Here is a 16,960-nt window from a genome sequence, read left to right as displayed (position 1 = left end):
TCCAATCTAGGAGCCCAAAGACGCTGCACCTCCGTAGCACAACCTCACTGGGTCCTAACCTCAGCCAGGCCCACACAGCACCTGTCAGGGTTCCCTCCCCACTCTGAACTCTAGGGTACAGATGGGGGGACCTGCATGAAAAACCCCCTAAGCTTATTTTTACCAGCTTAGGTTAAAAACTTTCCCAAGGCACAAATTTCGCCTTATCTTTGAACAGTATGCTGCCACCGCCAAGTGATTTAGACAAAGAACAGGGAAAGGACCACTTGGAGTTCCTATTTCCCCAAAATATCCCCCCACGCCCTTACACCCCCTTTCCTGGGGAGGCTTGAGAATAAACAAGATGAGCACAAACCAGCCTTGGATTTTTAAGACCCAAAAACCCCAATCAGATTCTTAAAAAAACAGAACTTTATTAGAAGAACAAAAAAAGATAAGAGAACAACTCTGTGAGATCAGAATGGAAGATAATCTTACAGGCAGTCAGATTCAAAACATAGAGAATCCCTCTTGGCAAAACCTTAAGTTACAAAAAGACACAAAAACAGGAATACGCATTTCCTCCAGCACAGCGAATTTCACAAGCCAAAACAAAAAAAAACCTAACGCATGTTCTAGCTAGATTACTTACTAATTTTACAGGAGTTGGAGGGCTTGCATCCTTGATCTGTTCCCGGCAAAGGTATCGCACAGACAGATAAAAGCCTTCCCCCCCCCCTCCAGATTTGAAAGTATCTTGTCCCTTCATTGGTCATTTTGGGTCAGGTGCCGGCCAGGTTACCTGAGCTTCTTAACCCTTTACAGGTAACAGGATGTTGCCTCTGGCCAGGAGGGATTTTATAGCACTGTATACAGAAAGGTGGTTACCCTTCCTTTCATATTTATGACCGCACCAGTGTGGGAAACTGACATGATTTGAGCAGTGAGCCAGGAATCCAATTTGTGTTTATTCTAACTTTTCTGAGGCCCCCTTTGCCAGCCTGTCAGTCACCCTGCGGGAGCCGCTGCTTCTCTTCTTAGTCTCCGTTGCCAGCAAAGGGTAAATTTAAAAAGTCGCTGTTTATGTAGGACCTGCCTAAAAACAATACATGGTACTGCAGCAACAGTGGACCATTTTAGGTGTCACTGAGCAACTGACCCCTGGGAGGCAGGACACCTGGGTTGCATTTCCAGCTCTGGGGAGGGACGTGGGGTGAGGAGAAGGCCTGGGAGTCAGGACTCCTGGGTTCTCTTCCTGACTCCACCACTGGACCCTTGGTCACCCTGCACCATGCCACCTCTGGGCTGAGAAAATTAAAGGGGACGGCTGCTTCATTCTTTCCATAACCAAGGGTTTCATCATTTATTTTTTTAAATGATGCATGTTTCATTTTGGCGGCGTGATGCGGTTCAGCAGAGCCGCAGGGCCTCCCATCGGCTTCTTTCCAGGAAACGAACATGGCGAGTGCTCGATTCTAGCAGCGTTCAGTCCTACCAGAACCCCCAGCCTCCCCGCATGGCCTTGGGCCAATCTCGTCACTTTTCTGGGCGCTGGCTCCCCATCCATGCGAGGGGGATAACAGCACGGCCCTGCCTCCCAGGCACTCTGAGTCCACACCACTGCGAGTGGGGCCAGATAGGCACATGTGTCTCTGCTAGAAAATTGTGCCACTTTGAACGACAGCCTGGTATAATTAAAGCAGCCACCCCGCCCCCTGCAGCCAGGGCCATGCTTGGCCCTACACTACAGTGATAGAACAGCAAAGCACGCTTAGTGCGGACGCAGCTTACACTGGCAAAACCGCACTTTTACTGGCCCCGCCCAGTGAAACGAGCGATGCTCGTATAACTGTGTCTACGGTGGGGGTATAGCGCTGTAGCCCGGGGATCATGCTACTGGCTGCCATAGCTATACCAGCCGAGGTCGGGGTAGCCCTGGCCTTAAAGGGGCAGCTCTCAGCTGTTTAGATCTCAGCTAGATGCTGGCAGAAGGCTATAGCAGTGATTCTCAACCAGCGATATGCAGAGAACTTCCAGAACTGTATTTTTATGTCTGGTTTTGTAAGCAGAAGTGAGGGTACACAAGACAAATCAGACTCCTGAAAGGGGTACAGTCGTCTGGAAAAGTTGAGAGTCACTGATCTACAGGGTAGGCATGGCCCTAGTGGGGATGCAGTTATATGAGTAGAGAGGTGCATTATGCCAGCATAAAGAAAAGGAGGACTTGTGGCACCTTAGAGACTAACCAATTTATTTGAGCATGAGCTTTCGTGAGCTACAGCTCACTTCGTCGGATGCATTATGCCAGCATAGCTGGTCCTATAGGGGAAGGGGAATCAGCCGTACCAGTATAAGGTGCTTTTATACTGGTATACATGGTACGATTTGACCCATTGGTCTGACTATACTGGTTAAAAAAAATCACCTCCTGATTGGCAATTATGAAGGTCGAAATTTTAATAGTGGCCAAGCCGGTGAGAGATTCAATTTTCCTGACTCTCTGTTGCCAAAGTCAAGGGATCAAACACCAGGTATCAGGCCTGCAAATATCACAAGCATGGCTGAAGAATCATGAGATTGTTGAAAAATAATAAATTTGGAGTCTGGCTCCCTGTTCCCCAGCTCCCGGTTTCTGAACCTTGAGGGTTGCCCTCAGGTCACATTCTCAAGCTTCTTTCCACCAGCCCAAGGGCTAAAAATTGAGAGCGTGTCTACACAGCAGTGTTTTAGTAGCTGGAGCGCTGGACTGGGAGGACATGGCAGCTCTGGCCTGCTGGGTGACCTTGGGCAAGTCACCACCTGCTCTGTGCCTCAGTTGCCCCATTTGTAAAATGGGGATAGGAACACTGCCCTCTGTTAGAAAACACTTTGCACTCTGCTGAACAAAAGCGCAATATCAGAGCTAGGTATTATAATTAGCCAGAGAGAGAAATACTGGGGTAACCCCGGGTGTGGCCCCTCTTATTTCAGTAGGACGGGGGTGTGTGTTGGATTTCACTTAACCCTTTCCCAAGTGACCTAGCTAAATGGCCCTCTTGCACCAGGATAGGCGTGTCCATGGAGGAGGTTATATCAGTATAACTATATCGGTTTAAAAATCACATACTAGAAAACTTTCCCATGTGGACGAAGCCTTTTTTGAAAATGCAAGCTAACGTTCCCCCAGAATCACATGACTCCTGGAGCTGGGACTTCAAGAACATCGCAAGAATTGGCAGCACTCCTGATTTCTCAGCCCCGGGACGGCTGCAGGTCCTGGTATTTCTAGAGTCCAAGGTCAGAAGGGACCATTGTGATCATCTAGACTGACCTCCTGGATTGCGCAGGCCAGAGACCTGCCCCGAAACAATTCCTAGGGCAGAACTTTTAGCAAAACCTCCAACCTTGATTTAAAAATGGTCTGCCCTGCCCTGGGGAGGTGTGATTGCAGAGCGTGCAGCGGGGATCTAGCCAGCTCGCTCCAGCAACAACAGCAGTGATGCCCGCACCTGTTGAAACACTGCATGGGTGGAGGCCGCTCAACTAAATACCCAGGGTCCTGGGAGGGCAGGGCTTGCCCGGGCAGCCCCCCATCCCTGCTCTTGTTGTTCAAGGCTCGGGGATGCGATCACATACCCCTGTTGCAGCGTAGATGCACCCTGCTGAGTGCGGCTCGTGGCTGTTTCCATGATAAAATGAGCGAACGTGATAAAAGGAATGAACCCGATGCCACTGGGTGGACTCATGCTTCCCTCCCTCCCTAGCGCACCGTTCCCCATCGTTTTCTGCAGGCTGATGGGCTCAGCGGATTTCTCCGAAGCTGGCAGCTGCCCTACAGGTCTTCCGCCCTGCACAAGGCTAGCAGCGCTGCCTGGTAATCGCCTCTCGTCTCCACCTGGAGCAAGGAAAGGAGAGAGCAATGAGACATTTCCCAACCTAAACCTTTACAGCAAACACTGGAAGAAAGCAGCGCGGTCTAGTGGGTAGAACAGGAAAGTTGGTGGTGGAAGGCCCAGATTCTAGGCCTGACTCCAAGGAGCAGGGTCCGGTCTTGCTCTCACTAAGCAAGGGGCTGGGAGCCAGGACTCCTGGGTTCTAGTCCTGGTGCTGGGAGGAAAGTGGGGTCTAGTGGGTAGAGCAGGGAATGTGGGAGTCAGGACCACGGGGGGTGCTTGGCCTGGAGGCTCTATGCCCCCGGGTTCTAGGGCATGCTGGAGTTGGTTCTGTCTCTGTCTCCGCCCCCGGGCGGGCGCAGCAGGCTGACCTGCAGACAGGAGTACAGAGACTTCCCATGGCGCTTCTTGAACTCGGAGCGAATGCTCAGCAGGTCGGTTTCACTGCGGGAGATCAGGACACGGATCAGGACTTTGTCATCGGTGCCGGGGCCCTGTGGGGGAGGGGGAGGAGAGGGGAGGTGCACGCTCAGGCTGGGAGATGGAGAAATTCCAGCCACAGATAGATGGGAACTGGAGCCCCAAGTTCTGGTGGTAGGGGTCATTGTATCCCCATTGGTCTCTACGGCCCAGTAACTGCCCCCTGCAAGCAGACTAATGCAGCATCGGCCCCCTCCCGATGGCTAAAGGTCCTGCCTGACCCTTGTGGCATGCACAGAACCCCCTGCAGCCTGAACATCACTGCCGGGCTGCCCCAAAAGGGGCTGGGCCCATACACCGCCAATTCATTGGCATGGGTTGAAGGCGACTCACCTTCACTGCGTTATGCAGCTTCTCGGCGAAGTAGCGCGGGGTGTTCCTGCACACCGAGGCTGAAATGAGAGGGGGGCCCAGGGTTCAAGCCATGGCACATGCTGGCTGGCATGCACGGGGCACCACTGCACTTTGCTGGATGGAATCAGAACTGTTCCACTCGGTGTCATAAGCCCTGTACTGTACACACCTCCTGGGGATTCTCCCATAGCTGACAGGGTGGGCGGTTCCACCCCCATAACCCCTTCAGTGCTCAGCCACTCAGCAGGGGCTGCCAGCCCGAGGGGCTCGCTAGAGACAACGCTGCAGCTGGCGTCTGCCAGGCGAACGCCGGCCCGCTAGGAACTGCGCTGAGACCCACCGCACTCGCTGCACAGAGAGGCCAGCGGATGGCAATGCTCCTTAGCAAGGAGGTGGCATTTGTCCTGGTGCCCCAGGGGCAGCGATCGCCCATCTTGTCCCTCAAGGCCAGGCAGCTCGGCGCCAGCCCCGAGTCACCTATCAAGCCCAGAACCCTTCGTGCCCACTGCCCTGCGCATGCTCGTGTTCTTCCAGGCCTCGAGTGGAGCCCAAAGCCTGGCTCTCGCTTGATGCTTCAGGGTCTGTTTATAACGAGTTAGTACATAAATGAGTAGCTTGGCCCAGGCCCCCATTGCGCTAGGCACTGTACAAATCCAGTCCCTGTCCCACAGAACGTATAACTTACGTGAATCAATCGAGTGTTCTAGACGGAGTCAAACTGGGTCCTTAGAACCATCTATGCTCCCTTCTTCTGATGGCCGCAAAGCCATGCCCACCACCCACTACTCATGTCTGCATCGTGCATCCCCCGTCCATTCGCCAGGGATTAGCCCTTTATAAATGGGTCCCTCACCCGTGGATGACGCCATCAGAAAACAGGGAATCTGCAATAGTGACTCCCACTAAATATTCTCTTCTACCTCTCCGGCTGCCATCCCTGAGCACTTCCCAGGCTTTAGCGGATTGATCCAACCCGCTGTGAGGCAGGTAAATGCTATGGTCTCCAGGGGAAACTGAGGCATGAAGCGACTGGTCCAAGGTCACCCTGGGAGTCCCTAGCAGAGCACAAACCCCCAACTGGCACACTAACCCCTGTGCCCTTCTGCCTCTGAACTGCACTCGGCTGATGGCGCTCTCAGGTTCAGGGGACCCAGACCCAACTGCAGCCCAGGTTAGTGCTTACCTAGGGCCAGCATGGCCGCCTGGCCATCTCCCCCGAAGCGCTTGCAGATGGTCTCCTCCACCTCCAGCCCGTGGGATTTCCGGTACTGACCGAACACTACCAGAGTTGGAAAGGGGAGAGTTAGTCCTGGCCTGCACGCAGCGTGCTTTGCCGGGGGGCTGTCCCGGGGCACCGTACCAGCAAAGCGCTCCTGGGGCAGGGACATGCTGCGTAGACCAGCCACACTGCGCTCTTAGGGTAGGGCTCACTCCCGCCCTGCTGAGCGAAACGAGCGACACTGGTGAAATACAGCGTTGCCCGCATGACCCCGTCTACCCTGGGGCCAGGATGCCTGCAGACATTTTTCACATGGAGTGCGCCTGCCACCCCCGTCCTGGCCGGCTCCCCCGGGCGGGTACCCACTGCAGCTTCCCATGCTTGTGCAGGTCTCCAGGCCGTTGCTGAACGAGTTCTGGGGGCAGAGCAGAGGGGACATGGGCCTCTGGAGGCCGGGCAGCCCCCCTATGGGGAGCCGGGGTGCAGAAGCCAGCCCCATGGCAGTGGTAAGGGGGTGCAGTGCTGGCCACCCCACTGACCATGGGTGAGACCTAAGCAGCACTAGAGCCCCCATGCGTCAGATCATGACACCACTCACTCAGACTTGGCCCGACCAGCACCCTTGTCATGACAGAGGGGCTGCAGGTCCAAACCTGAGTGGACAGTGAGGTGGCCACTGCCCCTTCTCCCCTGCTGCTATGGGGCCGGTTCCTGTACCAGGGCTTCCCCCCAGGGCCCTGCCCAGCTGCACCCTGCTTCCAGGAGGCCATGTCCCTGCAGGACTAGTGGCGAGTGCCTGCAAGGGGGTGGGGCAGCCCATGGACAAAATTTCCAGGGTCGGGCCCCATGGACACAGAGAGAGAAATGCCCCGACTCCCTGTGCCAGCTCCCAGCTGTGAGTGACGCCAGGTTCCTGCAGCAGGGCATCTGGACCTTGCCTCTGCTGAGATGCTCAGGGCTTCGCTGCGTGAAGATGCTTATCCATGTCCTCTCACCGGCCCCCTCGCTGCTGGCTCCTGGGTCTGCAAGAGCCTGGAAGAGGAGGAGAGCGCTGATGGGCTGTGGGTGCTGTGAGAAGTGACTCCCCCCAGAGGGCTTCCCCATTAGCCTGGAATTAAACCCACTGTGTTCTGGGTTGGGGGATGCAGCAAGATGGGACCGGGGGCATCTATTCCAGAGCCATAACCAGGCAGCTCTGAGCAAAGGTGCACTGAGCTTGGCTTCGCTGGGGAAGGTCGGACCTGAGGCAGGCATGGGGCACGTGATCCAGAAGCACGGGGACGAACAGGTGCAATGGGCAGGGGGTAGCCGCCCATTGGTGCCAATTGTGTCACTACCCCGGCCTGTGGCCGGCGTACCGCAAGGTGCAGTACTGACTGCTGCCACGGCTCCTTGGCTTCAGGAGCTGACGCCATCCCAAAGCGACCCCATCCCAATGTCTCTCTCTGAGCATGGATCCCTGGGAGGCATGGAACTCCCCCCAATCAGTCCAGCAGGAGGATTTCAACAACTCACCCCCACCACACCTCGGCACATCCCCAGGCTCACCTCGGCATCCTGCTGTATCAGGGCATAGTCGATGATCCCGGTGTCACGCTCACGCTTCCCCTGCAGGGTAGAAGGCCGGAGAGATGGATTTGGGACGTGGTCAGAGCTGGAGTCCCTCGCCCCACAACCCACCTCACAGGATGTCCGCTCGCAGTTACAATATTCAGCCACTAGAGGACCCTTGGGTGGGCTGTGTGGAGGAGGCAGAGAGTGGCTGTCTGGTAAATAACAGAAACAAAGCTGGGTCTCAAGTGGGGTGGAAGCTTGTCTGTTTGCCAGTAGCTGTATGTACCATGATGCCCACAAATGCTGAGGGAAGGGAGTGTTGGAGACGGTAAAGCAGGTGGGTGCGTGCTCGGCCCCCCACCCTTGCTCTGCTGGTTCCTGCGGCTGAGCAGTGGTCCCCAGTGTACTTGCCCATTCAGGTCATGCAGAAAAGGAACCAAACAAAGTTTTACCATTGCTAGTGCCAGGAGAATTTCCTTGAACCAACCGCTGGTTTCCAAGGCTATGTCCCTCTCAGGGTCTGCTTTAAAATCTGGAGATAAAGAAACCACCCTGGTTAAAGGGGAATTCAGCTCAGTGGGCTTGCATGGGTAACACCCCCGCCAGCTAGAACATATGCAGGGATCAAACCAAGAGACCTCCCTGGATTTAAAAGCAGCAACCTCTTCTGCTTGAGTTAAAGGAGCACCCCTGCTAGGCTGGCCGCCGAAGCCTGTATATATACTCTAGCCTTGGGGTGGGGGGACAGAAAGCGACCCTAATGTGCGACCACTTGGGACTGGTCCAAAATTTTTCATTGAAACTGTTTTTTGACAGAAAATTGGGGTTTTGACTAAAAAACACAAAATCGCAAGACATATCTACTCCCCCACAGAAAAGTTTCATTGTTCATTGAAAAGCAGAATGCCCCAAAATTGAACTCTTTCAATTAGGAAATGCTATTGCGGTGCCTCACGGGAGCTGTAGTCCAGGTGCCTCATGCTCCCCATTTTCCTCTCTTGGGCTAGGCTCCCTGGCTGGACTACATTTCCCATGATGCATCATGGCCAGTGATTCCCATGATGCACCACCTTCCTCACCAAAAGGGGAGAGTGTGGTGCATCATGGGAGATGTAGTCCAAGCAAGGAGCCTGGCTGATAGATGACAAAATGATTTCCCTCCCCCCCCCCGCCCATTTTTATTGAAAAAGGAATCCCAGCTGGCTGTAGAGACACACGGATCCAAATGTCCTCAGGGTAGCAGGGCCCTTCCTCCAGGGCTCAGACAGCACTAACCTGGGGCTCCCCTCACAGCCCTTGGCCTTCCCCGCCCCCACTTTTACCTTGCTGGTAAAAGGCCAGGATTTCTCTGAGCTGCTGGTTGGATCGAGTGGAGAGAATTTCGGTCAAAGCATCTTCGTCAGTGCCCATGCCCTGTGAAAGCAAAGGGCGCAGAGCGGGTACAGGAGTGGCTGGCATGGGAGTGGCTGGCACGGCCATGGGATGAGGACAAGCCCACTGCTGGCTTCACTGGAATAGGGGGTGGAGAGGGCCAGCCCAAAGGGGAAGCACTGAGCCAGGAGCGGGGATGGGCAGCCCCATGGGCAGTGATGCTGCTTTATGGCAAGCTAGTCCTCGGGACGGGGACGGCATTTGACGCCTGTTATCACGTCCCCCTTCTAACCTCTCTGTACAGCTCCTGCCATCCTCCTTGTTTGTGCTGCTCTTCTCAGACCTCCCTCCAAGGTGTCACCCCAGAGTGGCAGGACACCTGGGTTCTATGCCCACGGACCAGCTGGGTGAGCTTGGGCAAGTCCTGTCCCCTCACAGTGCCTCAGTTTCCTCTCCAACTCTTCGTCTGGTCTGTTCTGACTGTGAGCTGCTTGGGGCAGGGACTGTCTGTGTCTATGCAGCGCCTGGCACCATGGGGCCTCTACCACTGTCATAAATATAAAGGGAAGGGTAACCACCTTTCTGTATACAGTGCTATAAAATCTCTCCTGGCCAGAGACAACATCCTGTTACCTGTGAAGGGTTAAGAAGCTCAGCTAACCTGGCTGGCACCTGACCCAAAGGACCAATAAGGAGACAAGTTACTTTCAAATCTTGGTGGGGGGAGGAGGGGAGGGTTTTGTTTGTGCTCTTTGTTTATCCAATGAAGTGAGCTGTAGCTCACGAAAGCTTATGCTTAAATAAATTGGTTAGTCTCTAAGGTGCCACAAGTCCTCCTTTTCTTTTAGCGGATACAGACTAACATGGCTGCTACTCTGAAGCCTTTGTTTATGTGTTGTTCTCTCTTGGAACTGAGAGAGGCCAGACAGAAATCCATCTTCTCCAACCCATCCTAATCCAAGTCTCCAATATTGCAACCAGCATAGGTAAGCCAGGCAAGGCGGATTAGTTTATCTTTTGTTTTATGTGAATTTCCCCTGTGTTAAGAGGGAGGTTTATTCCTGTTTTCTGTAACTTTAAGGTTTTGCCCAGAGGGGGATCCTCTGTGTTTTGAATCTGAATGCCCTGTGAAGTATTTTCCATTCTGATTTTACAGAGATGATTTTTACCTTTCTTTTTTTAATAAAACCCTTCTTTTAAGAACCTGACTGATTTTTCCATTGTTCCAAGATCCAGGGGTTTGGGTCTTTGATGATTTTGTAACCAATTGGTTAGGATATTATTCTCAAGCCTCCCCAGGAAAGGGGGTGTGTAGGGCTTGGGGGGATATTTTGGGGGAAGACGTCTCCAAGTGGGCTCTTTCCCTGTTCTTTGTCTAACACGCTTGGTGGTGGCAGCATACTGTTCAAGGACAAGGCAAAGTTCGTACCTTGGGGAAGTTTTAACCTAAACTGGTAAGAATAAGCTTAGGGGGTCTTTCATGCAGGTCCCCACATCTGTACCCTAGAGTTCAGAGTGGGGAAGGAACCCTGACAAACACAATACATATTATATATGATAATATCACATCCCAGCCTTGACTTGGCCAGTCCAAAACCCGCTTGAGTTTTTCTGCGGCTATATCCCCTTTGCAAGCCCCTCACTCACTGCCCCCTCCTCAACCCTTCCTGCTCTTGAACCCCTCCCACTGACCAGATGAATTTGTCAAATCTCCTCTGGGTATTTTCCACCTGTGTTTGTAGTCTCTCTGGCGGGCCCCTCGCTGCTGGACGCGGCCATGCGCAGAGTCGGGAGCAGGGCTGCGTGCACCCCACTGGCCTCCCAAAGGGGCGCTGTGTCCCCAGGCCGTACCTGCATGGCCGCCCTCAGCTCGTGAGCATCGTACTGAGCCGGCGGCTTCAGCAGCCCCACGATGACCCGCTCCAGGTTCCCAGACAGAGCCGCTTCCATGGATTTCAGCAGGTCCTGGAAGAGAGCCCAGGAGTGGTCAGAGCTGGGGCCAAGCAGTGGCCTAGCTCCAGGCCCCAACTCCCCTGAGACAGGAGGCTTCATGCATTTGGGGGACCCCATGGCAGCTCCCTTCCTCAGGGCCCGGCGAATTGTCACCCCAAGTGGGCTGGTCTAGCAGTTGGAGCATGAAACTAGGCAGGACTCCTGGTTTCTGGGAGGGTGTGTGGTCCAGTGGGTAGAGCAAGAGGCAGCAAGTCAGGATTCCTGGGCTGTATTCACGGTTCTGCCACTGACTCGCTGTGTAACCTCAGCACAGCCTCAGTTTCCCCATTTGTTAAGTGGCGAGAGTAAGGGCTCCCATACAGGGGAGCTGCAAGGGTTAATAAATATTATTTGTACAGAGTTTCAGATGGAAGCCTCTAGAGAAAGGGAAAAGGTTGTAATGAGGCGGCCAGTGTCTCTGGATGCACCGCTGCCCCCTAGTGGAGAGATTCGGCAATGTGGCATAAGCCCTATACTGCCCACAGCTAATGGGGATTCTCTGTTGGCGCAAGTGCTAGGGCCTGGGCTATGGCCATAGGAGGATCAGAACAGTCACAGTCAGGATCTCAGTGGCCCATTGTGCAGCGTAGCGGCAACCAGGATGTGTTGGGTTATTAATATGACGGGGTGGGGGTTGAACCCAAAGGAGCATGGGGACACAGAAAGGAGCCCACTGAGCGGCTGCCTTGTCTTCCGCATGGCTGGTGCGTTGCCAAACGCCCGGCACACGGCCCCATCTTGTGCACTACGGCATCTCTCTGCAGGGCAGCCAGACTCCAGTGCCTGAAACGGACCCCAAGCAGACAGCATCGCTGCTGCTGAGAGCCCAGCCCAGTGCCCCCCACCCCCGGGGCCCTTCCCATCACCTGCTTGGTGAGGGCCTGGAACACCTTGGTGATCTGCTGCCTCTGGGCACTGGTCCGATTGGTCAGCACGTCCAGGATGGCCCCATGGTCAGTGCCTGTAGCAAGTGGGCAGGGAAGCTGGGTGTGAACATTCAGCTGGGTGCCGGGATCCCCTCCCCCACCCCCTCCACATTACCATTGCCCACGATGGCCTCTGTGAGGTGCTGCACGTCACTCTCCACATCAAAGCCCAGGTAGGGTTTGATGGTGCCCAGGGTCCCCCAGGCTGCTGTCTATGGTAAGAGTGGAGAGGGTTAAGCAAGTAGTGGTTATTGAAATTCATATATGGAACTTGTTGCTGTGTGATATTGTTGAGGTGAGCCTGCGGGACTCCCTGTCATGGGCTATTGGTGGGGTTAACCCAGGGGATTCACTGCTGCTAGATATTAACATGATTAGCTCGTGGGACCTCACTGTCCCGGGTTATTATTGAAGTTAATTCATGGGACTCCCTGCAACTGGATATTACTCAGTTTAACCTGTGGGACCCACTGCCATTGGATAGTACTGGGGTTAATCTGTGGGACTCACTGCAGTGGGATATTACTGAGGATAGCATGTGGGACTCCCTGCCACTGGATATCATTATCAGAGTTAACTCATGGAATTCACTGCTACTGGAAATGATTTAACCTGTGGGATCCCTCATACTGGATATTATTGGAACTCACTGTCATTGGGTATTACTAGGATTAACTTGTGGGACTTCTGCCATTATTGAGGGTAACCTGTGGGACTTTCTGCTACTTGATGTTAGTGGGGCATACCTGTGGGACTCCATGCTACTGGCTATCACTGGGGTTAACCCAATGGAAACCCAAATCACCCCCTCACAGTGCTCACCACTCCCCACTTGCTAGGGTGAAACCCTCACCATGGTGCCCGAGAACATCCTTAAAATACCCATGATGCCTGCAGAGACGCCCCAAAACACCCTTCTATCCATGCCCACAATGCCCCGGGCAGGGATGCCCATGGTGCCCCCCTCCTCCCACGCTCCATGGCACCAGTCACCTGCTGGGCCAGAGGCAGCTGGCTGAGAATCTCATGGGTGAGGGAGCGTCTATCCATCCCGTCCCCCAGGAGCATGGCGTCGTCTTTGTCTTTGGACAGCTCTGAAAGGCAGAGAGGGGCGGGGGTGAGGCCCCCACAGGGAGACTTAACTGTCCCCCCAGCATCCCAAAACAGCCACCTTCAACAGGCCCAGTCACAGGCCTGATTTCCTCAAGCCCAATCCGATTCAGGTAGGTGGGCTGGTTCCCTGCCCCGGTCCAGGCCTCCTGCAAGCACCCTGCTCCTTTGGCGTCCCTCGGGGATTGAGGACGGAGAACCGCGGGGTAGGTGCAAACTCACAGGGGTGGAATTGGGAGCCCTGTAGGCTGCCTTATCCATGCAGCTTGGGCAGCAGCAGAGCAAACTTCCCCTGCATAGTGCCCCTGCTCATGGGGTGTGTCCCCCGGCACTGCCCTGGAGGGGATTAAGTGTACCCCAGTGAGTAAGGCACTGGCCAGAGAGCCACATGGGAGACAGGACACCTGGGTTCTATTCCACTATCTGCTGTATGACTCTCGGCGGCTGTTCTGTGCCTCAGTTTCCCCTTCCACCCTTAGCTGCCTACTCTATTTAGACTGTGAGCTACTCAGGGCTGCCTGGGGGAGCAAAAGGGGCCCTTTGCCCTGGGCCTCCCATTTGAGAGGGCCCCCTAACCGGAGTGGTGCTGCACTCTGTTGCAATGCCCAGAGTGGGGAGCACTAAGTTGCAATGCCCAGAGTGGGGAGCCAGGCTCAGCCATGTGGGACAGGAGCCACCGCTGCTGGGCGAGTCCAGGGCCTTCCCCCAGGGATAATATTTTTGGAAGGGTGGGGAGCCTCTGTTTCCTATTTTGTCTCAGGCTCCCCAAAACGTCTGTGCATCCTGCAGGGACTGTCTCTCAGGTGTGTCTGGGCAGCGCCCTGCACGACGGGGCCCTGATCTCAGTCACTCTGTGTCTGGGCAGTGCCTGGCATGATGGGGTCCTGATCTCGGTTACTCTGTGTCTGGACAGCGCCTGGCACACCAATGTTCAGACTCCTACAGCTCGGTCATTGTCTAGAGCTCCACTGATTTCAACATAGCACTGCTCATTGACAACAGCTGGGGACCTGGCCTGCACATGTCTGCAGCTGGAACACATCTGCCCTTAGACACACTTCCCTGCAGTGAGATTTTCCCTGAGCTAAAAAGCGTGGATTCATTGCTGAAGCCAGTTTTGCCAACCTAACCGATGAGTGTGTGTTCTGGGTCCTTCTCTGTGCTGACCTGCGGAGGATGCGAGTGGTGACAGCTCCAGCCACAGAGCGTTGGCGCTTTCGCCCAATTCGTCACAGCTCCCGCTTTGAGCGGCAGAGGGCCCTGGCGTGTCAGCCCAGAGGGCTGGCCATCAGGCAGACGGGGATGGTGGCTTTGAAGGGAATTTGTTCATTGCAGACGGGGCTTTACAAGCAACCTCCAAAGGGGTGAAATTAACGAGGCCCGTGCTGGCAATCCAGGCCTCATGTCTGGAGTGAGGCGAGACCGCTTTGTCTCGAGATCCAACCAGCTCGTCAGTGCAGCCGAGACTTTCCACAACAGCCTCCCCAAACCTCTTGCTTTCCAGTCCCCGTCCCCAGCCTCTCTCTCTCAAACCGCACCCGGCTGGGGGATGGGAGGGCGCAGGCCGTGACACAGGCTGGAAGAGCCTATGCGTTGGACAGGCGCCAAGGGGAAGCGAGAGCCATGGGGGGCTTTTATTTGGACTGTTTCGAGGCTCCGGGTTGCTTTTGAACTCAAACATCTTGGGAGGAAAGACAGTTCGAGATGCCCGGAGCCTTTTGCAGGTTGCCTCTCCCAGCCTGGCCTTTAGCACGGAGCTGGAGCCTTTGCCACGGGCCCGGAGATGGCCTCCTTCTCTGGCTCCCGCCTCCACCTCCCGGCTGCACTTGCTCGTGACCACGGCCCAGCGAGCTGCCAGGCAGAACTAACTCATTTAGTCTATTGCGAGCAGGGAGCTGAGATTCTAATCTGGTCTGCAGGGAGTCTGGTGCACGGGGTAGGGGGTGTACGCTGGGGAGCCTTGCATGGGAGAGCCTTTCACAGCATGCACGGGGAGTGTTGCCCTGGGGATCGTGGCATTGGGGGGGCGGCATGCGCTCCGTCTTCTCCGGGCCCAGTGCTCCTCCCCCACTTTGTACCCCTCTCCCTCTTCCCTGCCGCCTCATTGGGACTCAGGGATCCCTTACTGGTCTGAAGCCCTGGGGGTGGCAGCCATAAAAAGCAGGAGTCCCCCTAAAGTGTAAGGCAGCCTGGCCAGTTAGTGGGGCTCCATCTCCCCCCAGCATCTCAAGCACTAATTGAAGTTAAGCTCCCCATAGAAATGCTAAGAATGATTATTAATTTATTAATCCACGCTGTGGGAAGCCGGCAGATGTATGTGTCTGTCCAGCTAATCCCCATTGAGATCTAGGTATTGGACATGCTCTTGATCACCAGCTGCGGATCCACCCCTGTTAATTAGCGTCATCCTCATTCCACAGATGGGGGAACTGGGGCACGGAGGGGGAAAGTGAGTGGGCCACGGCCATGGTGGGAGTCAGGGGGGGAGCTGAGACTAGATCGCAGGAGTCCTGACTCCCAGTCCCCTGCCCTCACCACTGGAATGCACTCTGCTTCCAGAGCTGGGAAGGGAACCCAGGCGTCCTGACCCCCGCGTGCCCCCCCCACTCTAACCACTAGACTTCACTCCCCTCCTAGACCCAGGAAAGGAACCCAGGGGTCCTGACTCTCCTTGTTTGCAGCCCAGCTGGCCAGCAGAAGAGCTGGATTTCTCAGAGACTGAGACAGACCTGACAAGGCTGCACTTACCCCAAGCCGCACTAGACAGAGTCCGGATCAGTGCACACTATGACCCGACCAGTGTGTATGCTCGGCTGATGCAGGGAGTGGCTAGGACTAAAGAAATCTGATCGGCTGAGGTCCACACAACTGGTGGGCGTGTATCATCTGTCCCACTCCGAATAAACACCCTCCTGTGCAGGTGTGGGGACAAAGGGGGGCATATAAACAACCCTCCGCCCCCTAACCCACCCAGAAGCAGCCATGGCAACCCACACATACAGCCTGTCCATCCTCCCAGCACCCGGATTTTTCCAGACACTGGCTGCATTGTATTGCGCAGTCCCCAGCTTGACGTGACATCCACCGCCAGCCAGGACCCGCTGGGACAGTGGGCACTGGAGGGATGCCCCTCCCCGGCGGGGATCAGTCATTGGGCATGGAGCTGCTGACGAGAAGTGCAAAGAAAAACCTGTCCAGCGTGTCGCTCCAGAGCCAGGGTGGGTGGAAGCGGGGTGTCAGGTGGTTCTCAGCTTGGCTTGTGCACCGCGCCAAGCTTCGCTCCTGCTGGAGGATGCCAGACGGGCCGTGCCCCAGGGGGAGCACTGGGGCGAGCGGCACTGGGACCGTGACTGGCTGTGGGTTTCTTAGTGGGGAGGCAGCGAGTGGACTTGCTACAGCATGACCTGGGGACAGGTTCCCATTGGGAAGCCAGAGAGCGGTTGGCAAGAGGCCAGGCCTGCCGACACAGATCATTCAGTGGAGAAGATGGGCGGCGGAGGGGTTAGTGTACCAGCCTGCCTGTAGCGAGACCTGGTTTCAACTCCCACCGCTGCCTCTGTGACCTTGGGCAAATCAATTAGGCCCAGGTCCTCAAGGATATTTAGCAAAAAGAAAAGGAGGACTTGTGGCACCTTAGAGACTAACCAATTTATTTGAGCATGAGCTTTTGTGAGCTACAGCTCACTTCAAATGCATCCGATGAAGTGAGCTGTAGCTCACGAAAGCTTATGCTCAAATAAATTGGTTAGTCTCTAAGGTGCCACAAGTCCTCCTGTTCTTTTTGCGAATACAGACTAACACGGCTGCTACGCTGAAACCTGTCATTATGCGAGGATATGTAGGTAACTAACTACCCCTGAAATGTGGGACTTAGGCCAGGTCTACACTGCAGACCTATATTGGTGTAACTATGTCGCTCAGGGGCCACCTCTAGCTGTGGGTGGAGCCTGGGATTTGGGGGCGGAGTTAGATTCCCAGCCTGCCATTCTGGAAAAGGCCTCTTTACCTGGAAGGTTCTCAAGGCAGAACGACCAACCCCTCCAGATACACAGTGCACGGCATGGAAAGGGCGTCTCTGGTCGGTTAAGGTGGGAAACTGGGCA

General features: G+C 55.1%; 1 protein-coding gene across 1 annotated transcript; it reads right to left on the bottom strand.

Annotated features, from left to right (window-relative positions):
• Nucleotides 1–461: 461 nt before the first annotated feature.
• ANXA9 (annexin A9) lies at nt 462–15,745 on the bottom strand. Its single transcript, XM_074938248.1, has 13 exons — nt 15,606–15,745; nt 12,741–12,841; nt 11,863–11,959; nt 11,688–11,782; nt 10,681–10,794; nt 8,781–8,871; nt 7,911–7,990; nt 7,453–7,512; nt 6,843–6,936; nt 5,869–5,964; nt 4,665–4,723; nt 4,223–4,345; nt 462–3,853 (listed from the first exon to the last, which is right to left on the bottom strand). The coding sequence occupies exons 2-13, from the start codon at nt 12,813–12,815 to the stop codon at nt 3,791–3,793; spliced, it is 1,047 nt and encodes a 348-aa protein (XP_074794349.1). The 5' UTR covers nt 12,816–12,841; nt 15,606–15,745; the 3' UTR covers nt 462–3,790.
• Between the last annotated feature and the right edge of the window lie 1,215 nt (nt 15,746–16,960).

The sequence above is a fragment of the Natator depressus genome, chromosome 24, assembly GCF_965152275.1.
Source record: "Natator depressus isolate rNatDep1 chromosome 24, rNatDep2.hap1, whole genome shotgun sequence".
Lineage (NCBI taxonomy): Eukaryota > Metazoa > Chordata > Testudines > Cheloniidae > Natator > Natator depressus.
This window is presented reverse-complemented; position numbering and strand designations above follow the sequence as displayed.

Excerpts from the sequence above, each read along its gene's own strand:
- ANXA9 (XM_074938248.1), bottom strand. The coding sequence starts at position 12,815 with ATGCTCCTGGGGGACGGGATGGATAGACGCTCCCTCACCCATGAGATT. Across the intron at positions 7,513-7,910 it reads TTCTCCTGGCACTAGCAATG|GGGAAGCGTGAGCGTGACAC; the intron begins GTAAAACTTTGT and ends TCTACCCTGCAG. Across the intron at positions 4,346-4,664 it reads AGCTGCATAACGCAGTGAAG|GGCCCCGGCACCGATGACAA; the intron begins GTGAGTCGCCTT and ends CCTCCCCCACAG.